This window comes from Cyclopterus lumpus, chromosome 4, assembly GCF_009769545.1.
Source record: "Cyclopterus lumpus isolate fCycLum1 chromosome 4, fCycLum1.pri, whole genome shotgun sequence".
NCBI classification, from domain to species: Eukaryota; Metazoa; Chordata; class Actinopteri; order Perciformes; family Cyclopteridae; genus Cyclopterus; species Cyclopterus lumpus.
In genome coordinates, this window is record NC_046969.1 from 6,977,066 (window position 1) to 7,000,948 (window position 23,883).

Genomic DNA, 23,883 nt, shown 5'->3' on the forward strand with positions numbered 1-23,883 from the left:
AGAGAAACACAGCGACTCACAATGACTATGAAATGTTGCCACCACAGAGATAAGGACCTAAAAGCACGACTCACACCTGGTTAAAAGTTAAAAAAACAATGTCTTTATTGTTCGGGGTTCGGTACACAGACAGGCAGTCAGTACCGGCATTACAATTCAAACTTTTCATTGTTGTTTTTCCATGTTTTCCAGTCTCCATCATACTGCAGATTTTGTTTGTAACAAAAAATGTTATACGGTTCAATGTGTAAGATATAGTGACATAGTGTTTCACCTCTATATATCTGCATCTATAACATCTACACCAACAGCCAGTCTGTGCCACGCTTCCAGCTCTGTGACTAGTTTAGCTCTCCTGCTAGTCTTACCTCCTTATTTCCCTGCCTGCTTACTTACAAGACCGGCTCTAATCTGCCGATACTGCACCCACAAGTTTGCTGAGTCCAACCTGAATAACAAGATTCACTCAGCCAAGCCGATAATTATTGATGCATTATGTGTTGCAGCTAGGAAAAATGTTAGCTAATTTCAACTACTCTATATATACTGGTGGGTAGCTTAAACCATGATAATACAACATCATTTTATCAGTTGATTTATGTTGTGTAGAACTATATAAGTAATCTGAATCTCAATATTGGCTTCAAAAACACAGTACAGTTGAATAAAGCATGACATGGAAATACTCATGTGAAGTACAAGAACCTCAAAATCCTACTTCAGTACATAACTTGAGTAAATGCACATTCCACCACTACTTCTGACAAACGGCCACACAAAACAACCTCGGAGGCTGCCTTTCTCTCTCCATCCTGTAGAAGGCGCTGTGATGAAGGACCTGCGGTTCTCTCGGACCCTCCGCCCTCTTTAAGGAAGACTCCTCAGCTGCGCCCACATGCTCTCTCCCCATTGGCTGAACTCGCACGCCGCTTCCTCATACGTAGGCTCCTGCGCAGTCTTTCCTTTTTTTTTTTCTTCCTTGGCGTGTGTTTTGGTTTACGGATGCTTAGGAGGCTCGTCGGTAACTCTCGCGACCACTAAACACACAGCAACACAGCCGTTGTGACAGCCGCGCGCACACACACGTCCAGACGAGAAGACATGGCCCTGTGCTCCGAGTCCGCTAACGTTAGCTCCGTGGTGGGCGGGCAGCCGAAGAAGGAGAGGAAGGTGGCTCTTATCACCGGCATCACCGGACAGGTAACGTGAACCTCCCCTCCTCCCCCTAACCGGTATCCAGCGAGAGTTATCTCCTTTAGAAACACCCTAACGCCTTCGTTGTTGGGCTTTTCTGTTTGTAACTACCAGTAACGTTTACACCTGTGCCAGGTGCAGTCTGTCACTTTTGAAATGTCCCTTTCCCTCACGCATTTTAACGTCACCTGTCCTCCTGGGTGTGCGTGCGTGTGTGCGTGTGCGTGTGTGTGTATGATCATGCCTATAAAAGGAAAGGGAAATGTTTTATTGACCAAGAAGAACAAAGACCTGCTTTAACTTCAAGTAAGTCGTAAAGTTAAACATTAGCACTGTTGATGAGAAAGAATGCAAGTTTATAGATGTTGTAGATTGGGCAGAACAGACCTTTCAGATTAGTGGTTAAATGTCACTACTAGAGTGTAGGGTTGAGATTTGATTCAGAGGCCTTCTATGTGATTTATAAAACAATCATCGACTCATCTTCATGCATCACATCTTTTATCCACATGATTTCATTTTTTTTTTATCCCTGTGTTTATATGCAATTTTTAAACACTGCACATTTGTAATTCAATTCAGTTTATTTTGTATAGCCCAACATTACGAATTTGCCTCAGAGGGCTTTACAATCTGTACACATACGACATCCCTGTCCCAGGACCTCACATCGGATCAGGAAAAACTCCCCAGAAAATGATTCACTATTCCATTATCTGTTAATAATTAAATAGTAGTAACAATTAGAAGAGATGTATCAACATTTCCAAGCATTACAAAGACAACCAACAGGGAAATAAATGCAATTTGGCCTGTGGCTACATCCTGGTTGTTAAAACGCAGAATTCAGCATGTTTGAAGTCATTTGACATAACAAGCTGCTCTTATTCACAAAAATGTGATATAGACTCTATATCATATTTTAGTTTTAGAGCACTTAACAGCATTTGCCAGCAGATCTAATTGTTTCTGAGAAAGAACCACAATTTGGAAACTTCCATCCATCCATTATCACCCGCTTATCCGGGGTCGGGTCGCGGTGGCAGGAGGTTCAGTAGGCTGACCCAGGCTTCCCTCTCACCCGCAACACTTTCCAGCTCATTCTGGGGGATCCCGAGGCGTTCCAAGGCCAGCCGGGAGATATAATCCCTCCAGCGTGTCCTCGGTCTTCCCCGGGGCCTCCTACCAGTTGGTTGTGCCCGGAAAACCTCTAATGGGAGGCGTCCAGGAGGCATCCTGACTAGATGCCCGAACCACCTCAGCTGACTCCTTTCGACACGAAGGAGCAGCGACTCGACTCCAAGCTCCCCCTTGATGTCCGAGCTCCTTACCCTATCTCTAAGGCTGAGCCCGGCCACCCTACGGAGGAAGCCCATTTCGGCCGCTTGTATCCGAGATCTCGTTCTTTCGGTCACGACCCAGAGTTCGTGACCATAGGTGAGGGTTGGAACGTAGGCCGACCAGTAAATGGAGAGCTCTGCCTTCCGGCTCAGCTCCCTCTTCACCAAGACGGACCGGTACAGCGCCTGTTTTACTGCTGCAGCCGCACCGATCCGCCTGTCGATCTCCCGCTCCACCTTAACCTCACTCGTGAACAAGACCCCGAGATACTTGAACTCCTTCGCTTGGGGTAGGCAGTTTGCCCCCACCTGGAGGGAGCAATCCGCCGGTTTCCGGCAGAGCACCATGGCCTCAGATTTGGAGGTGCTAACTCTCATCCCTGCCGCTTCGCACTCGGCTGCAAAACGACCCAGTGAATGCTGGAGGTCACGGTCCGAGGAGGCAAACAGGGCCACATCATCCGCAAACAGCAGAGAGGCGATCTCGAGACTCCCGAACCGGATCCTCTCCGCCCCCTGGCTGCGCCTAGATATCCTGTCCGTGAAGGTCACGAACAGGACCGGTGATAAAGGGCAGCCCTGGCGGAGGCCAACACCCACCGGGAACGTGTCTGACTTACTACCGAGGAGACGAACATAGCTCCTACTGCAGGCGTACAGAGACCTGATGGCCCGTGCCAACGGGTCCGGCACCCCATACTCCCTCAGCACCTCCCACAAAAACCCCAGAGGGACCCGGTCGAAAGCCTTCTCCAGGTCTACAAAGCACATGTAAACTGGTTGGGCAAACTCCCAGGACCCCTCCAGTAATCTTGCGAGTGTAAAGAGCTGGTCCACTGTTCCACGACCGGGACGGAATCCGCACTGTTCGTCTTGAATCTGAGGTTCGACAAGCGGTCGGAGCCTCCTCTCCAGCACCCTGGCATAAGCTTTTCCCGGGAGGCTGAGCAGTGTGATACCACGATAGTTCGAGCACACTCTCCGGTCCCCCTTCTTGAAGATGGGAACCACCACCCCGGTCTGCCAGTCCATGGGCACTGTTCCCGACCCCCATGCGACACTGAAAAGGCGTGTCAACCAAGACAGCCCAACAATGTCCAGCGCTTTCAGCATCTCAGGGCGGATCTCATCCACCCCTGGCGCCTTGCCACCAAGGAGCTTTTTGACTACCTTAGCGACCTCTGCCAGGGATATGGGTGAATTCACCCCAAAGTCTTCCGGCGCTGCCCCCTCTCCGGGGGACATGTTGGCCGGGTTTAGGAGTTCCTCAAAGTGCTCTTTCCACCGCCCGACGATGTCCCCAGTCCGGGTCAGCAGTTTCCCCCCCCCCCCCCCCCCCCCCCTGCTGAGAACAGCCTGGGGTAGACCCTGCTTTCCCTTCCTGAGCCGTCGGATGGTTTGCCAGAACTTCCTTGAGGCCAACCGAAAGTCCTTCTCCATGGCCTCCCCGAACTCCTCCCATGCCCGAGTTTTAGCCTCCACGACCATCGCCGCTGCAGCCCTTCTGGCCCGCCGGTACCCGTCAGCTGCTTCAGGAGACCCCTGGGCCAGCCAGGCCCGAAAGGCCTCCTTCTTCAGTTTGACGGCTTCCCTCACCCCCCGGTGTCCACCACCGGGTTCTCGGGTTGCCGCCACGACAGGCACCAATGACCTTCTGGCCACAGCCCCGAGCAGCCGCGTCCACAATAGAGGCTTTGAACAAGGTCCACTCGGATTCCATGTCCCCAGCCTCCCTCGGGATTTGTGAGAAGTTCTTCCGGAGGTGGGAGTTGAAGACCTCCCGGACAGGATCCTCTGCCAGACGTTCCCAGTTCACCCTCACTACACGTTTGGGCTTGCCAGGTCTTTCTAGCAGAGTCCCCCGTCATCTGATCCAACTCACCACCAGGTGGTGATCAGTTGACAGCTCTGCTCCTCTCTTCACCCGAGTGTCCAAGATATACGGCCGCAGATCAGATGATACGATTACAAAGTTGATCATTGATCTCCGGCCTAAGGTTCTGGTACCAGGTACACTTATGAGCCACCTTATGTTCGAACATGGTGTTCGTTATGGACAAACTGGCTAGCACAGAAGTCCAACAACAAAACACCATTCGGGTTCAGATCGGGCAAGCCGTTCCTCCCAATCACGCCCCGCCAGGTTTCTCTGTCATTGCCCACATGAGCGTTGAAGTCTCCCAGGAGAACTATGGAGTCGGCAGGCGGCGCCCTTTCCAGGACCCCTCCCACCGACTCCAAGAAGGCCGGATACTCCGAAATGCTGTTCGGCGCATAAGCACAAACAACAGTCAGAGCCTTACTCCCCGCAACCCGTAGGCGCAGGGAGGGCCCCATGGGCGAAAGCCCGGCCACCAGATGCTCGCCGACGAGCTCCCCTCCTGGGTCTGGCTCCGGGAGGGTGCCCCGGTTTCCCTTGTCCGGGCAAGGTAGCTTCAGTCCGTGGGCTGCTTATCATCAGGGTTTATAGTTATTTGGAAACTTACATAACTAAATTAAAAAAATTTATAATGTTGGTTTTTGGCCGCGTTTGTTCCACAGCAGCCATACTGAGAAAGTTGCTGCAGATGTGTCTGTAGACATTTTGTATTTCTTGTGAGCGCAGACATTTCAAGAATGGCACTCATAAAGCCAATTTATCATCTGACTAACCTGCGCCTTGTACCTTGATCGGTTGGATATTTGTCAGACAGTTCAAACTGATTTTTTACCTATAAATACAATTGAATTTACATGTCATATATTCCAATGAATTCAGTAAAATGCTCACCCAAGGGTCAGTTCACCAGTTAAACAGTAACAGCAAAGCGATCAGATTCATCCATACTGTATGTTTGTGGTGTTTTGTATTTTAGTACTACCTGCTATAAGCTAAGAATACAAGAAAGAAAAAAATAAATAACGTGTAAACTCAGGTAGTGCTTCACGGTTTGAGGGCAAAGTTGTCCGTTGAACCCCGTCCTCCAAACCATCCCGGGGTTCCTGGAAAGTCATTGTCAACCTTTTGCCAAGTTGCACTTTCCACAGCCCCTGCGTCAACCTCTTTAACAGCACACAAAAAATAACAGTGTTAATTCTTCTTTTTTTTTTTTTTACCGGTCATGTCGTTAGCGGTGAATACCCGTGCCCATCTGGATAGACCATCTCAGAACTCACTGGCCGGGGTGTCAGGGTCACAGTGATGCTGTAAATCGGCTGGCTAACTACTGTTCATAAATTTCAGGGCAGCATGCTGCTCAGTCTGAATACTTGTGACTGCCGTCTCGGCGTGAGAGGGTGTGAGTTATGGGAGACCACCTGAGTGCCAAGGCATTTTGCTGCACAGCGTCGCAGGGGCTCTGGCTGATGGAGCTGTTTTACGATCCGGGGTTATGAAGAGGACAGGCCCAGCCTCTCTGTTCGACAGTAAAAACCTTATTTTGGCTCTGAGCTTCACACGTCTTTCTGCAGCTCGTCTGGTTGGGAAAACAACGCGGCGCTGCTCTACGATCCCCTCGAGCTCTTTGAAGCTCATCCTACAAGCCTACAAGCCTTCGTGCTTCAATCGTCTCTCATTTTCCCTCCCTCGCCTCCTTTAACGGACTCCTCTGTTAGCAGCACGGGATGGAATCTGAGCCAGTGCCAGCAATAACAATCATAAAGCTAAGACTCCGTGCACGCATCTCCTCCGTCGCTCATAATGGCTGCCGATGGCTCCTTCGAGGCTGATTACTCATCTGAATGGAGTCTGCCAACTTGTGGCTGGACAGGAAGAGAGCTGAAGTGAACACAAATATAAATATATATGGATTTTAAATCCAGCTTTATAATTGCATACTGTACAATTAAGTAGTAGAAGTCGTATTGATACCGTGTGTGTGTCTTTTGTTACTGTGTCTTTTGTTACTGTGTGTGTCTTTTGTTACTGTGTGTGTCTTGTACTTCTCTGATTACAGTGTCAATAAACCATATCCGGCCTAATTGCAGACTACTTGTGTGCTTGGCAGCTCCTCTTTGCGGTTCATTGAAAGCACCATAACGAGATTGGTTTGACACGCACAGATGGTCACACATAATGTTGGTTTTTGGCCGCGTGGTCCTGGAACTCTGTTACACACACACACACACACACACACACATATGCATGCAGGTACACCGACATTGTACTCTATGTTTTTGTTGGGTATTAGGTTTTTTTGCTTTAATGTTAGGCAGCTTAACCTTAATTAGGTGTTAAAGGTCACAGAGCAGTTCCAATAATACTTTTGGTACTGGCCCCAATGATTCACTGTTCAACCAGCAGGGGGTGCTAAACTCACAGTGCTGGGGTTTGTGCAAAGCCTCCACATGCTCCCTTCTCTTCTCTATGGCTGAAGAGAGGATAGTGGCTGTGGTGATGGTCATAATGCTCACTACATTGTAATTGCACATACAGTCAGTCAGTTTGTACAACTATCTTAACATGGCAATATTTCTCAGCTTGCTTCTCTAATGTGAAAACGAGCAATTATTTGTCTCTCCAATGATGGTAAACTAAATGTTAAAGGTTTTGGACCGTTGGTCGGACCGACCGAGCTATTTGAATGAATAAACTTTATCAGGAGGTCGTTGGTTCCATTCAGTAGTATTAGCAGATGTCTGCAAATTACCGGAAAATGAACCTTGACAAGACTGAACTACATTGCTTATAACTTTTTTTCTGGACTGTCATGTGAACCAAAATGTGTTTGCTGCTTGTGATATTGACAAACCTTGACAAAACTAGTGCTGGGCAAAGATGAACAAAATTAATCGATTAATCGCATGATTCTTTCTGTGATTAACAGCGATTAATTGCATTATGCACAACAAATCAAGAATGAATTAAAAACTAGTGTATTACACGCTTTTATTTTAAAGTAATATTATCAGAACAATTTAGCAGGCACTCTCACAGCAACAGCAAGTTAACACTCCGGTGATAAGATAACTCGGTGATAAATGGTTACAAATAGCTTTGTTTTTTATCAACTACACCGTCTGGTAGAGATTTAAAATGAAAATGTCCATTTAAAAGTACCTTTCTCCATGTTCTCAATCAATGTGTGCAGCAGTGTGTGCAAAAAATAATGCCGTTAACTCATGAAAGAATCATTGTCGGCGTTAATGGATTGCTGCGTTAACGCATTAACTGCCCAGCACTAATGAAAACATGTTTATTTTATATTTCAACACACACACATTGGTGCCACCTCTGATATAAATGCGTCCTCTCGCTGAAAGCACACAGTGATGATGTGATAATGGGAATGTTGATTGGAGCTAATGAGCGCACGTGGAGGGGAAGGCGGTTCAATCTATCATCAACACGAGCTTTAGGGTTTCCCCAATCTGTCCTTTCACCATTTCCTGCTGTTTTTCTCTGTTTTACCTTCTTGCCCTTTTTGTTGTCTGGAATGTTGTTCATAGACTTCTGTTCGATATTGTGATTTTACATTAATTTTATTTATTTTTAATCTTAAAAGGAGGACAGAAAAAGACAGAATATGAAAACAAACTTGAATAGTATTTAGAATATGTTGAAACGCACACAAAGCTATGCATCCAGAGAGCTTGAACGTATGTGTACAGATTGTAAAGCCCTCTGAGGCAAATTTGTGATATTGGGCTATACTAAATAAACTGAATTGAATTGAACACGTTTCAGTCCTTGAAGTATCTTTTAAAGATTTTCTTTTAAAAATCATTTACCGTGTCTAGAATTATACATATACATTTAACTATAGCCCCTTTTAGAACTAAACATTTTGAAAACCAAAGTCTGTTTAGCCAATTTTAAATGAATGATAAATAAAGAATTCACCAAATTCTGTTGTTTGTAAAAGATCTTACACCTGTACCTGCATGCAAGGGTTTTAACACTCTTGCTCCCCCTGCAGGCGATCGGTGCTACTGTGGACAACCCTCAACATTCAGAGGAGGGAATCTGTAACACCAGTATTCTAGTGTGAGACGATCATCTTTTACTTCAGTTAACTTTCACCCTCCTGTTGCTGAATCAGCCTTTTTCCTAACTTCAGTGCAGTGGAGAAAATCGTATTGTGTCATCCCACAAACATCAGTCGTTGAGGTGTTTGTGGGATGACATTGACCTGGCAGGTGAGCACACAGTTCTGTGTTTGTGTGAGTGTCCATTCCCCTCCCTCCCCGCGTTCCCACCAAGCACCCAGCTCCCCATAACAGGAAACAGCGAGGTGAGGCCCGGGTTTATGGGCTAATGTGGCCTCAAAGGAGCCTCTTGTTTTGAAACAGAGCTGCAGCTCTTCAGGCTTGTTTTCCATATTGGTCTGGCATGAAGCGCTTTGACCCTGGCACAGGGTCAGGAAAACATGACACCGGCCGGAGCTTTGAACGCCGTGGGGACGGCCGATGGGCTGCCAGTGCCCGTGCAGCCCCCCCCGCCTCCCATGAGCTGGCCAGAAACAGGTTGAGAATTAGTGCCAGCGATCGCACAACCTGGGAGCTCAACCTGCAGAACTTTTAATCTTTTAAATGTTCAAAAAAAAAACAAAACATTTTAGAGTAGTACTAAGGCATGAATTCATATTCATAAACCAAACAAAAACACGTATTTGCATTTAGGGAGTCTTTAGAGGATTTTACTGGCGGGCAAAAAAAAAACATGATGGAGGTGTGTGTGTGTGTGTGTGTGTGAGAATCTAAATTAAAATCCTAAAACTGCCAAGTGTTGGCTTCCACCTTCAGGGTGTTCAAGCATCAGCCGTGAGTCAAGATATGAGGAAAGTATGCGATACACGATTTGAGCGGTTCTAATCTCGTTATCCCAATATTATTTGCGATTTAATAAACGATATATAAATTGTAGTCGGTTTGGCCAGAAAGGAGTGAAAAACATATAAAGAATAGGCTTCATCATGCTGTGAATTTGAAGGGCTGGTAGGCAGAGTGGAGGCCCTGACAACTGTTTTTCCAGCATCTAGTCTGTTTGGGAGGGCAATCCTTCCACAAGCTAATTGCTCCATGCCAGACTTTGCCCACCTTCACAGCTCTCTTCAGGACCAGCCATGTTCCTGCCCGATGCCGAGCACAGGCTCTTGGGTGTCCTCCAACCTCTGGCCCCCCTAAACCTTTTCCTCCTCTGCTCCCTGCCCTCCACCTTGAAGGTCACCCCCAGACCCGGAGAGAGGACCCACGGGGCTGGCAGTGTGAGAGTATGTGTGTGCACACGTATGTGAGGGGAATTGAGGGATGAATGCCAATGACTAGTTTGGAATGTTCCAGAATGTGCGGTCGGAAAGTCTGAGCAGGGCAAAAAGACGAGGAGTAACATGGGTGAGGGGAACAAGACCTTATTGACAGGGCTCTCTCTCTCACACACACACTCTCACTCACACACACACACGCACACACACACACTGGCCCAACGTCTGCCCTGAGCTCCAGGTCCATGTGGATGGTTGTGGTCCAACACCGTAAAACATTACCACATTGTGTCACAGTGTGAACAATACACAGATTTACTTTCCAACAAATTCATCGCAACAGCCAATTCAACAATAATTGTATTTAACGACCATTTAGAGGGTTTCCAGCAGGTTTCCTCTGAAAGGTTCTATCTAAAGGGTCCGTTTGGACATCGGTTTGTGTTATTCATTAAATAATTTTTTAATGAATGAAATAATATAAAGACGCATTTACTCATTTACTTATTCAATAGAAAACTCACATTCCGACTCACCCTCATGTTCTGTTGACGCTCGTCTCTTGTAAGATATACTAATGATCGTCCATACTTGAGATATCCATCGCTTCCCTGAACACACGAGGAGTTTACGTAATCAGAAGCTTGTACAAAACATTTCTTCTTCATCATGAATCTACATACCGACTTGATTTTCTGATGGCTTATTACAACAAATTTATTGACCATTATGAATTATTTGCATGAAAATGTTTTGCATTTATTTAGAATATTGTTAACCGATTATTATTAAATTTGTTTTTTTATTGGAACATTACGGGATGCCAGGTTTTGGTTCCCTTTTACACTTTGTAAATCTCGAGTTCAGCTTTCCCAAACTCTGGCTGTGATTCCGTTGGTCCAAGGAAATCGATTCGGCAGCATTCACAATTCCAGGTTTTAAATTGGTGTCGTCTTCTTCTGTCTTTTCAGGATGGTTCCTACCTGGCTGAGTTCCTGCTCGATAAAGGCTACGAGGTGAGAGCGAAATCCAGACTGCCGACTAAACAGTACCAAGAATTTGTCCTGTGAAAGCTCAGACGCCCAAACACACACGCAGAGAAACAAACGCAGACACTCGCGAATGCCAGCGAACACAGACGCACGCAGAGCGACATTCCCCCGATAAGCTTCGTCCAGCCACAGCACTGTTTGTGGGAGCTCGGGGAAGGAGGAGGAGGAGGAGGAGGAGGAGGAGGAGGAGGAGGAGGAAGGGTCGGGGCTTCGTACGCCGACTGACTCACACCTCACCCCGATAAGACCCCGTGTGCCGCTTCGAGCCTGTTAACCCCCTCACCTTTTACCCCTGGGTCAAACCATTAACAGGGAAACAGTTGTTGTTGTTATTACACGGTCATTCGAGTGAGGTCACTAACTCTCACCTGCTGCGCAATGTGTGTTTTAAGCCAAAAAAATAAACAAGTCAACATCCTGTCGGTGGACGCAGAGGTTAACAAGCGGTTGCTGCTACGTAAAGGCTTCGCCGTCGGTTTGACGCCACAGAAAAGACGTTCAGTTCAACACACTTGAATAGACATACGCGTTGCACCCAGTGCACAATGTGTTTTCCTGACGATCCCACAACACACGGCAGAGGCGAAGCGGGCTCGGTCCGGGTTGGGGATGCTGCACGCGGAAGGAGGGGGTTGGGTTGTGTGGAGGGAAGGGGGGGTGGCATTAAAGGGGAGAGCATGGGCAGGCAGGAAGTACACAGTGAATAAAGGAAGTGAGGTCAGGACACCGCGTCCTCCCACTGATGGACTCCCCTTGGATCAGGTTCTGTTATCTTCCCCAAGCAGAGCTTCCGCACACGTCCCACTCAGAACACAAAGTACAGATCACACATCAAAGGCAGCTTTAACAACACAGGGAGACACAATATTGTTACATCAACTTTTTTGCGATACAGAATATGCCGCAATGAAACCCAATAGTTCAAAGTAGGCCCCTTTATCATGTTTGACATCTTGTCACATTTAAAAGAAAACTACCAATCAAATAAAGTGAATGTATAAAGTACATAGAACTGACTGGGAGACAACGAGGGTTCAAAACATTGGGGATTTTATACCAACACCCCAAATGTAAGAATCACTTCTACGTATCGCAAACTGAACAACTGAATCCGTCTGATATAAACTGGATCTGGACACACACACACACACACACACGCACACGCACACGCACACACACACCTTGTTCACCCGTAGTACAAATTCAGCAGTGGCAGGCTCTTTCCACTGATTCTGTGTAGAATAGCTCTGGGATTTGTATCGTATTTACCTTGCAATTTTCTGTTAATCAAGAATGTGTTTATTAAGCTGTATGACATCATAAAGGCACATATTGATGTTGATAATCAAAACAAGCGCTGGTGCCTCAGAGGATAGTTGCATAAAGTGGACTTGTTCTCGGCTCTCGCCGGCTGAAAATGGCCGCCGTCCTGACGCTTCTCCAGCCAGAATGTGGGAGCGAAGCCGCTTCACAGTAAAAGCTATGATGAAGCAGTATCTTTTATTGTGAAGGAGCTGCACAAAGTTTGCATTAGAAACATACTGCCATTGATTAAAAAAAAATAGATAAAATAATAATATTGGTGAAGACGATATGAAAGTTAACCAAGCATGGTAATGTTTAAACGACAGTGGTCTAAATAATGTTGTGAGATAAAAAGAAATCTGGTGTCACAAACCCTGTCTCCTTTTCTCCCAGGTTCATGGCATTATGCGCCGCTCAAGCTCCTTCAACACGGGTCGCATCGAGCATCTTTACCAGAACCCGCAGACGCACACTGAAGGCAGTGAGTAACCCATTTACACCATAGCCGGTCTAAAGATGGACGACGTGGCGGCTCTTCATGAGTGCATACCAAACTAAAATCCATAGATGACTGAGCTCACATTGACAGGAACAGTATGACAACTGGTAGGAAAAATGTGACACCCCTCTCGCTGCTCCTCTTCACAGGCCCGCCAAGTTCAGGTTTATTATATATGGTTTTGCCTTAGTTTACCGTTAGTCGAGGTGCCTTCCACCTTCACTCATGCACACCGCACTCTACTGACTCCACTAACTGGGGTCCACCTTGGAGTTTGGTCTGATACTCGCCTTCTTGGGATCTTTGCGGTATGACCATGTGCGCAGTGTGACTGGAGCTACAGTGTTAGAGGGTTACAGCAGATGGCGCTAGAAACACAGACATGGCCTCCGCTCTTCGGCTGTGCTCGGCCTTACAGAACTTTTTCGAGCCGGAAATTGGGGAACTAACATTTAATTTGACTAATTAATTGGGTTTGATTTGTTCTTTTTTTTTTAACACACCGGAACAGAGTTGACTTATCTGTCGGCTGTGAACTTCAATCAATGGGCCGTCACTTTTTCAGATCTAGCTATTGATCATTGAAGTTAATTAATTTACATGAGAACTTAATTCCCAGTGGATCCAGTTGTCGCGTGCAGTGTGAATTGCCCAGAGTGCATCCTTATGTGCGTGTCCCCCTCTTTTGTTAGACATGAAGCTGCACTATGGCGATCTGACTGACAGCACGTGCCTGGTGAAAATCGTCAACCTGGTGAAGCCGTCGGAGATCTACAACCTGGGCGCTCAGAGTCACGTCAAGGTAGTGTGACCCCGCCAGCACATCTCCAGGACTCTCATGGATCGTTAGTCCCCGTAACGCACAGTGTTCCCCCAATTGAAGGCCACTCTTCTGATGAACAGTGTTAACTTTGCTTCCCATTTCCCGGAATCACTCCACGGCACATGGGTTTGTTTTGAAGAGCCGGACAATGGAAAACCGGCTAATAACAGCAAGTGGGAGTAATGAACGAGATTGTTCAAATTGGTTTCTGTTTTATCCCATGAAGCACTCGCCCTGTCAAACTCTTCCAGTAAGATCTGACCCGGTGACTCGCAATGTCTGGTGGTGGTAGAGGTTGCAAAGCATTTTAGGTGATCAGTTTATTTTAGTTTTATCTCGATCATCATCTCACTATAATGGGTTTTTGAGCTGGGGCTGTGTTAACAATTCTCCTTATTGCTGCATTCAAGGACATTCCAAAGTGTGTGATTTTATATTTGGTTATTTAGTTGATACAATTAGAGATTCAGGTGTGTTATGCTAGTTGTAGCCTCGAGCGAGTGAGGAGAAGGCTACAGAGGTCTGGTGAGCTCACTTTTTTTCCGTGTCCACGCTCCCATTTCGTTTGTTTTACTTTTTTTCAGACTTTGATTCGGTAAGTCTGTCTTCCACGGGACTTTTAAGAAGCATTGCCTAGTACGTCAAACAGTTTTCACACCCTTTAAAGTTTATTTTCATAGCACATAACTAACACGAGTTGTAGCCAGCGACTTCAAAGAAAGCAAATTGTTCCAACAACTGTTGCGCATTGTCAGCAGTAATTTAAGGTGTGCAAGAATTTGTAAAGTAATGGGCTCAAAATCACAAGTAGCGCCTTCAACACACCACTCTAAGTCTCGAACACCTACTTTACTTTTGCCTGACTTTGGTTTTCACGATATCATCTAGTAAATGTGAAATTCTTCTTGTCTCTTAAAGTCATGATTTGTCAAGCCAATTTGAAACTTAGTGGATAGCAGTCCCTCCCCAAATGTAGTTCCCTGTGCTTGAGTGCCAGCCAGTAATGAACGGTTAACAGCAGATGATGTCAAAAAAGGACTCTCAGTTCTGGGAAGTGAGCCCCTTGTGTGGAGGACGTTGGAGCTGATGGGACGGGAAGCTATGTTTTCTTGGACGGGTCAGTCTGTGCCACAATGTCCTTTTGTCTCTGAGTTTCGCGGTGATCCCAAGAGATTCCCCCCCCCCACCACCACGGGGATCTGACACAGTCTCCAGGCAGCACTGAGCCTCCTTCACCAGGCCGGTTTGGGTGGGATATGGAGCCAAGAACTTTGTCAGATTATAGATAAAAAGGCCATTTGTAATGTAAAGGGAAGGCTCTGCAATAGTAGTAGTTTCTTTATTGAATACAACCACATTTGAATGAAATGGGTACCATTTCATCATTCAGTTCAAATAAATTTTGTTTCCAGTCTTTGAGTCAAACAGGAAGAGAATCAATAACTAATTAATTTAGTAAATCAACATGAGATATAGGAATTATAGTTCCAATAATCTTTAATTAATTTAATTATATAGATAGATAGACATAAACAAAGTTTCCAACAACTTTGTTCTCAGTCTGTGGAAAGGGTAATACAATCAGAGGTCAAGATACACCTGTATTAATCCACAGCGGTGAAATTCAGGGGTTGCAGCAGCACAAGAACATAATTAAGTACAGGTTAAAAGACTATTTAAAAGGTAAAAAGAATATCAGAGGAATAATTAGAAGTATATAAAATGAAAAAATAATGGAAAATACAAAAGAGCTATTAGACTCAAAATGACAGTGCGGTATAGTGTTGGACTTTAACTAGTATTTCATTACTGTCTCAAGTAGAAATTAAGTCAATTAACCATTGATTGAAAAACTATTGATAACTCACTGACGAAGATATTTTTTTGCTGATTCAAATGGGACTAAGAATGAAAAAGAGGGAAGGAAGACAGACGGAAAGAAAAGGAAGAGAGTGGGAGAAAAGGGAGGAGAACGATGACTCCTCTCTCCGCATCCTTTGTGGTCAGAGGCCAAGGCTCCCACCTCCCACATGGTAGATCATCCTCAGGCCACACACACACACACACTCACACTCTCACTCTCTCTGAGTGACAGAACATCCCTGTACCTGTATGAGGACTTTATTTGTTTCCACACCAATAAACCTGGCTCTGGTTTCTCCCTCACCACATGCTGCCCGCGCTGAACAGCTGAGGCGGCTGTGTTACTGGCAGCAGTGGCATGGAGTCCCATTTCCAGTCCGTCCCACCACAGAGGAAAAGATCACTCACATGTGCATCTCTCTTGCTTCCCAGCGTCTTGCAGGGAATCCCTTCTGAATGACTTGAGTCGAGGCATCGGCTTGTGACGGGGTGTCTGCGTGTGTGGGTGCTGGTTTCCGCTGCAGAGAGTCATCACTGAGAACAGAGTGAGGGTTATTTTCTAATGCTGCAGGGGCGGAGGTGGACGGGGAATAGCGGACGGACGCTGGAGGGCCAGAAAGGCAGCCAGCTGCAGCATCAAAAGACCAGCACAGGAACAAAACAGAAGGGATATTATGTCTTTTCTATGCGACTGCAACAGCAGTTTGAACTCTCTATCCTAATACGTTATCATGAGCCACACAGGAAAGATGGCGCCGCACTAACTCAACTAGTATAAACTATAGGGGATGCATCGTAACCTTTTAGCATCATCCGAAGAGTTTGAAGAACAGAAGATTAATTGTACAAACGGTGAGCTACTTCACAAACTTTGTGACGTGAGAGGAATCAGATCACTGAAGCCAGTAGGCTGAAATTGAAGCTGCAATATCCACATACGTATTTATGTGTACAGTGGGTAGAACCTTGTCTTCCTAGAACCTGTCTGCTCAGGCAGCATTTGCCTCCAGGCCATGTGTCGCTCCAGCTAAGCTTCTGTGATTGAGCTTTTCACAAAGCTGAGACATTCCCTGTCTAATACCTAAAGCTAACCGCTTTCTTGAGCAGTGCTACATACCATAGTAGGAAGTGCCATGGTTACCCAATAGAAAATGAAGTCAGTCTGTCCTAGTTTGCTCGGCAATGTGTTCAAACCAGTTTTCACAGTTCATCCAGAAACTGTGTGTGTGTGTGTGTGTGTGAGAGATTCAGACCCCTTTACATTTTTCACTTTGTTTTATTGCAGCCATTTGCTAAAATCAAAAAAGTTCATTTTATTTCTCATTAATTAACTCGGCACCCCATCTTTTTTTTTGTGCAAATTTATTAAAAAGGAAAAACTGAAATATCACATGGTCATATAAGTATTCAGACCCTTTGCTCAGTATTAAGTAGAATCACCCTTTTGAGCTAGTACAGCCATGAGTCTTCTTGGGAATGATGCAACAAGTTTTTCACACCTGGATTTGGGGATCCTCTGCCATTCTTCCTTGCAGATCCTCTCCAGTTCTGTCAGGTTGGATGGTGAACGTTGGTGGACAGCCATTTTCAGGTCCCTCCAGAGATGGTCAGGGCTCTGGCTGGGCCAGTCAAGAATGGTCACAGAGTTGTTCCGAAGCCACTCCTTTTATTTTAGCTGTGTGCTTGGGGTCATTGTCTTGTTGGAAGGTCAACCTGAGGTCCACAGCACTCTGGAAGAGGTTTTCTTCCAGGATATCTCTGTACATTCAGCTTTCCTTCAATTGCAACCAGTCGTCCTGTCCCTGCAGCTGAAGAACACCCCCATAGCATGATGCTGCCACCACCATGTTTCACTGTTGGGATTGTATTGAACAGGTGATGAGCAGGCAGTGCCTGGTTCTCTCCACACATACTGCTTAGAATTAACGCCAACAAGTTCAATCTTGGTCTCATCAGACCAGAGACTCGTATTTCTCATAGTATGGGAGTCCTTCATGTGTTTTTTGGCAAAGTCTATGCGGGCTTTCATATGTCTTGCACTGAGGAGAGGCTTCCGTCGGGCCACTCTGCCATAAAGCCCCGGAGGGCTGCAGTGATAGTTGACTTTGTGGAACTTTCTCCCATCTCTGGAGCTCAGCCACAGTGATCTTTGGGTTCTTCTTTACCTCTCTCACCAAGGCTCTTCTCCCACGATTGCTCAGTTTGGCTGGACGGCCAGGTCTAGGAAGAGTTCTGGCTGTCCCAAACTTCTTCCATTTAAGGATTATGGAGGCCACTGTGCTCTTAGGAACCTTGAGTGCTGCAGAAATTCTTTTGTAACGTTGGCCAGATCTGTGCCTTGCCACCATTCTGTCTCTGAGCTCCTTGGGCAGTTCCTTGGGCAGTTCCTTCGACCTCATGATTCTCATTTGCTCTGACATGCGCTGTAAGGTCTTATATAGACAGGTGTGTGTGCCTTTCCTAATCAAGTCCAATCAGTTTACTTAAACACAGCTGGACTCCAATGAAGGAGTAGAACCATCTCAAGGAAGATCAGAAGAAATGTTAAATGAGTGTCACAGCAAAGGGTCTGAATACTTATGACCATGTGATATTTCAGTTCTTCTTTTTTAATACATTTGCAAAAATGTCTACATTTCTGTTTTTTTCTGTCAAGATCTTCTGTCAAGATGTGGTAATGAGAAATAAAATGAACTTTTTTGATTTTAGCAAATGGCTGCAATGAAACAAAGAGTGAAACATTTAAAGGGGTCTGAATGTATGAATGATCTTTTTTTTTCTTTCTTGTATTCTTAGCAAACATACAGTATGGATGAATCTGATCGCTTTGCTGTTACCATTTAACAGGTGAACTGACTCAAAAAAAAAAAAAAAATGACCCAAATATTTTGGAAGATGCCCACATTAAATATGCATGAACAACAAAGTGATAACATGCTGCTCTTGGTAATCCGTTCTACATCTGAGGGTCCGACACAACCCCATTGTGTTCTCCTACTGAAGCGCTCCGCAGGATTGCCACAAACAAACCCATCAAAGTCTCTCTCCCGCAGTTCTCCCACCTGCAGCTGTCACATGACTGGGAGAATGGTGGAGGGGGGGGGGCGGTGGAGAAGGTGGAAAGAGTGTTGGGAGGTGGTACGGTTGTCGGTTTCCACTCTATTGTTTTTGATGGCTTCTGAAGACAAAAGTGCAGATTGCGTCCATGAGACAGACTTCCTACATCTATATCCTTCATTATCCACCTCCTATTATCTTCTTGCAGAGCTCTCTCTGCTAGCCTTTGGTCCCCCCCCCCCCATCCGGGTTTGCAGAAGCTCCCACGCCAGACACACACACAGGATTTAACACGCCTGTTTCCCCACTAAGCTCTGCACTTTTAACTTGCTGTGTTGATGCTATTGTCCAGCCTGCCAGCAGTTTGCTCTCATACTCAGGCAGTAATACCACTACTTACTATAGTTTGTGGGCATGTTATGCAATCCTTGCAACTTGTGAGTAATGTGATTCAGTTGTTTGGCCTCTGTGCGTCATCCAGTATGTGTGTGTGTGTGTGTGTGTGTGGGTAGGGAATGTTGTAGTGTTTAAACACACAATTTCCTGCCTTATTAGACCTTGAACTATTGTTTTGGTTTTTTTAGTCAAAGCCTAACTTTGACTTCCCGTGTGTATTGGGATTATTCATTGGAGGCTCATACAATTCTATTGGAAAAAGTTAGTGTATCAATATCAGGATAGCAACTCCAAAGACTTTCTTGCTTCTTAGACAATTTAGACTGTTTAAAAACTCATTGGATTATGTAAGAAATGCATTGACCCAAAGTTTACAACATGACAAAATGCCTTTTTGCTTTTAGTCGAATAAAACTTAAACAACAACCTTAAGGTCATCGTCAGACTGCACTGGCTTAAAGCTGAAGTGTTATTTCTTAAAGTTTACATTTTGGGGAAACATGGTTCTTTTTCTAACTTCTTTGGTCAACTATGGAAGCTCCAATGACACCACGCCTGTCAGTGACAGACAGGTCGAAATGTGCTAGGCCACCGCCCCCTTATGTTACCACAATCGACCCCTTAAAAATCATTCTCGCTTTCTTCCAGTTAAGAAACTATAGCTCACTCAGCTCATCTTTTTGCTTCAGACCGTTCACAGTTAACAACACGTCTCCGAACGCAGTTCCTGGCTTTAGTCTGGATTTGCTGGGTAAGTACTTGTCGGCCGTTACCCCCACCAAAGGGTTGGAACTGAAGGCCAAAGAGGCCGCCTGTGCTAGATAGGATGAGGGTACCTGCTCGAGATGAACCCTGCGTTCATCTCGAGGGACCCTCATCCTATCTGCATAGCTTGCATGGGAGCTAAACACGCTCAGGCATTGCTTGCTGACCCACAGTCATGTCTGCACCTGAGAAGGTCCTGAAAGGGAGGCTCAGAGTGGCGGTATCCAATAAGCAGGACCCTTACCTGTCAGTAACCACCCCAAAAGCCACAACAAGCACCCATGAGCAGCTAGCCTCTTCGAGCTGGGCGGACATGATGGATGCTGAGTGCCTGGGAATGCCTCCACTTTTCGAGGAGCTCCTCGAGGTGGAGCCGGGTTGTGAGGATGCAAAGGGCGATGCCAACTCTGGCCTCTTCGACATGGCCGAAATAGAGGATGAGGAAGATGACTCCACTTTTCACCTCCGCCCAAACCGCCGCTGTGTCTCAGCTTCCTCAAGCATCTCTCTGCCTAGTAAAACTGAGGGCCTCATCGTTTCTGTTTTACAGAGAGTGTATCGGTACGCAGCACAGTTGGTGTGCTCTCTAAATGCTATGACTCTGCTATCTGTGTACCAGGCGGAAATCCTAGAGGAGATGGGCAGGCAGCTGTACTCTGGGTCACCAAACCCGGCCCTATGGGATGAGATTTGTGTCGTTAACGATTTCACATGGTGCAGTGCAAGGCTGTGGCTGTGGCTGTGTAATGGGCCTTGCAGTCTCAGGTGAGAGGGCCCTCAGAAAACAAGAAGGTGAAGCCTTTGACCTCTGCTTACCACGGAATCACATCCCTCGTACCCCACAGGTACCCAGGGCTGGGGTTTGCTAAGGGGGAGACAGGGAGGGGCCAGACCGCATAGACAGGCAGCTAGTCAGCAGACTAACCAGCAGCCTCGGTCGGAAAACCCCAAACCATGGGGCAAACACTCCTTTGCTGCAACGGCAACAAGGAACCGCCCATCCCACCCCGGGGAAGGGAAGAACAAGCGTACAACCTAACCAGCCGTGCTTCTCCCCCAAGTTCATGTTTCAAAGTCCCTGGTGTTTTCCAGTTCTCCAGAGGTACTTTTGCAATTTCTCCCCACTCACATTCAAGGCGAGGGGTATCAGTGGCAGCAGGTAATGCAGTGTCACCAAGCACTTCTACCCAGTTCAGTCAACAAAGAAATAAAGTTAGCATTTTTGCAGCCAGGCCAATGGCCAAGGGCGAAATACTCCCCCCAAAACCATGACATGGCCCCATAATCCCCGCAGGGGGAGCTCATGCTCCACCGAGGGGAGGCCGCTCCCTGCAGGTAAGGGAGGTGACGTCTTCACAGGGTGTGTTCAGCCCATTCACTGCCCGGGCAGACCAGTGGCGCGCATGCACAGTGCACCCATGGGTTTTCTCCATTATTTCTCAGGGTTACAGACTACAATTTGCTATGAAACCACCCAGATTCAACGGTGTGTTAGATTCAGTATCAGGCGATCAGAGCTGTCCCAAGTGAGGAAGCTCAACAAGGTTTTTACTCCCGTTACTTCTTAGTTCCATTTTAGATCTCAGTGTGTTAAACAGGCACCTACGCCACAAATACACGTTCAGGATGTTAACTCACAAAGGTCCATTCTCTCGGATGCATATTTTCACATCGTCATTAATCCAGCACACCGGAGGTTTCTCAGGTTTGCTTATCAGGGCAATGCCTACGAGTACCAAGCCATCCCATTTGGGCTCTCATTAGCCCCGAGGGTGTTCAGCAAGTGTGTGGAGGCTGCTCTGTCTCTGTTATGGAACAGCGGCATCAGGATATTCTCGTACATAGACGACTATCTGATATGCTCCCATGAGTGGGATCAGGCAGTCAGAGATTCCGCATCGGTGATAAATCATCTCACGGATCTTGGGTTCAATATAAACTGGACAAAGAGTCTAGTAGAACCAGCGCAATGTACTTGGGTCTCAACATAAACTCCCTCTCTTATCGCGTCACGCTGTCAGAGGCGAGAGTGGCATCCCTCACGCAGTGTCTCTCCCTTTTTTCTGGCTAGGGAGAGCTGTGTCGTTCAGACTATGCCTTCGCCTGCTCGTCCTAATGTCGTCAGTGATATCTGTGGTACATTTGCGCCTGTGCCCACGCATCACCTCAGCCGCAAAGTGAAAGTATCACCGTCGTGCTCTCGCGTCAGGTGTCCCGCTGGAACGGTGTGATCCAGGGTGACCTTGACAGTGGATGCCTATCAGGGTGGGGTGCAACCATGTTGGGCAAAACAGTGATTGGCAGCTGGGACCCCAAGTCTGGTTCAGACTCACATAAACCTCTTGGAACTCTGGAAAGTGTTTTATGCACTATAGCACTTTCTGACATTTCTCCAAGGATGTTGCAACAGACAACATCACTGTGGTGGAGCACATCAACTGCCAAGGTGGCACTCACTCACTACAGTTGCACATGTTAGCTCGAAAGTTACTTGTGTGGAGCAGCACCCGGCTTTTGTCCCTTCGAGCAACACATGTTCCAGGCGTGTTGAACAGAGGTGCAGCTCTTCTGTCCCGAGGAAGCCGGCCTACCTGCACGAGTCATTGACACCATTCAGAGTGCAAGGACTGCCTCCACTCGCTCACTTTACATCTGAGGCACACTATTCATTTCCAGTGTTCAGTAGTTGACCTGCTGTGTTTCTTACAAGGTTTCGTAGACAAGGGTATGGACTTTTCTACTATTAAAGTTTATTTTGTGGCTATCTCAGCCTGTCATTTAGGTTTTGGAGAAAAGCCGGTGGGGCAGCATCTTTTAGTATGTAATTTCAAAGGTGCTCGCCGTAATCTCCCCGTTTCCAGGCCCCTGGTACCTCTGTGGGATCTATTGGTTGTGTTGGAGGCCCTCTCTGCTTGCAGTTTGCTCCAGGGCTCACCAAGGTCTGTATCCGGCCTTTGTACCTAAGGTGGTAGAGTCAGCGTACAGATGTCCCACAGTGGAGCTCTCAGCTTTTCACCCACCTCCATTTTCCTCTTCAGAGGAGCAAAGACCGAACACATTATGTCCGATGTGAGTACTGCATCTGTATGTGAGTTAATCAGCAGGGTTCAGAAAAGCAGATCGTCTGTTTGTGTCCTGGGCCACTCCTCACAAAGGCAAGCCATTATCCCGCCAGAGGCTGGACAATGGAGTGTCCATAGTTGGTCACGCCGAGGCGCTTCCCATAGTGAAACAGTTATCAAGGTTACGTTAAGTATCAAAGAACCGGGGTTACGTTAAGTAACCCAACATTTTCACAGGACAGCAAGGATAGTTATTCAAATAGGAATTCTCATTTGTTTCGCTAATAAAAAAAAACATCCGATTACCTTGGAAGATGTCATGGAGTCATAAATATCAGAAACATTGAAGAAACATGGCTTTCAATTCGGTGCCAAACATGTTGTAATGTAAACACCTGCTTCTTAAGAGGAAATTAACATTTAAAACCCTTATTACCTCAAGAAGGCATTGTTGCAAAGCTTAAAACAAGACTACTTTTCCATAGTTTATGAAAAGCTGACATTTTGGAGGAATATAGTTGCTTACACATCAGTAAAACAATCCCATCAAAAATCTATCTCTACGCTACCTCTGAGGCATATAGTTTACACAGACAGTGATCGTCATTTTGGAAACAGCAATTTTCCAGATTGTCAGAAGTGTGTGTTTTTTTTTTTTTTTTAATCTCAAAAATCAGGACTCTTTGAGAGAAATAGTTTTCATTGGACAACATTTAATTTTCTAAATGTTCCTCCTATTTCTTGGCCCAACACCTTTTTGATTATCTTTTTAAAAGTTCATTGATGGAAACAAGTTTTCTCCTAAGTTTTGAAGAAGCCTGGTTTTCACAGGACGGCGTCGAAACCCCTCTGAGTGATGAGCGGTCTCGTCTCTGCGCACCCCGTCGGCCCAGTTTACGCACTCTGTGATTGGTGTTTATGCTACTCCCGTCCAATCAGCCCTTAGTGGCACGCTTGCTGCGGTTATGTGTATCTCGCTGGGATAAAGACTCGCCTGGAACCAAATTAGCTCATTCCCCGCCGATCTATGTGTTTTCTGTCTCTCAGGACTCATTAGTTGCATATGTGCGGTTTGCACGCATGCATTTAAGGTGCCATGTTTTCCATTGTTTTAAACTTGCCTTTTCAGGGTCCTGGTGGTTTTGGCCAAAATGGAGATGCATTATAATCTGTGAGCCCACATTTTTCTCATGCGTCCTGTCTATTGAGTTCGCAGAAACGGGACCGGGACGCGTTGGTGGCCTGGTAGTCGCCGGTGAGAATAGCTCCCAGAGCCGGCCAATCCCTGTTTGGAAAGGTTAGGTCCTCATACGAGGCAGCCTGCCTGGCCTGGATTGAAATTGAAC

The 23,883-nt window shown here is 46.3% G+C and overlaps 1 protein-coding gene across 2 annotated transcripts in view; it reads left to right on the forward strand.

Annotated features, from left to right (window-relative positions):
- The first annotated feature begins 941 nt into the window (after positions 1 to 941).
- Positions 942 to 23,883, forward strand: part of gmds (GDP-mannose 4,6-dehydratase) — a 142,318-nt gene continuing 119,376 nt past the window's right edge. The window contains exons 1-4 of one of the 2 annotated variants that reach the window (XM_034531337.1): positions 942 to 1,200; positions 10,687 to 10,731; positions 12,466 to 12,553; positions 13,264 to 13,373. In XM_034531337.1, the coding sequence (XP_034387228.1) occupies positions 1,102 to 1,200; positions 10,687 to 10,731; positions 12,466 to 12,553; positions 13,264 to 13,373 (342 nt within the window). In that variant the 5' untranslated portion in view covers positions 942 to 1,101. The remainder of the gene's footprint in view (positions 1,201 to 10,686; positions 10,732 to 12,465; positions 12,554 to 13,263; positions 13,374 to 23,883) is intronic. The other variant, XR_004609405.1, reaches the window with a different exon arrangement.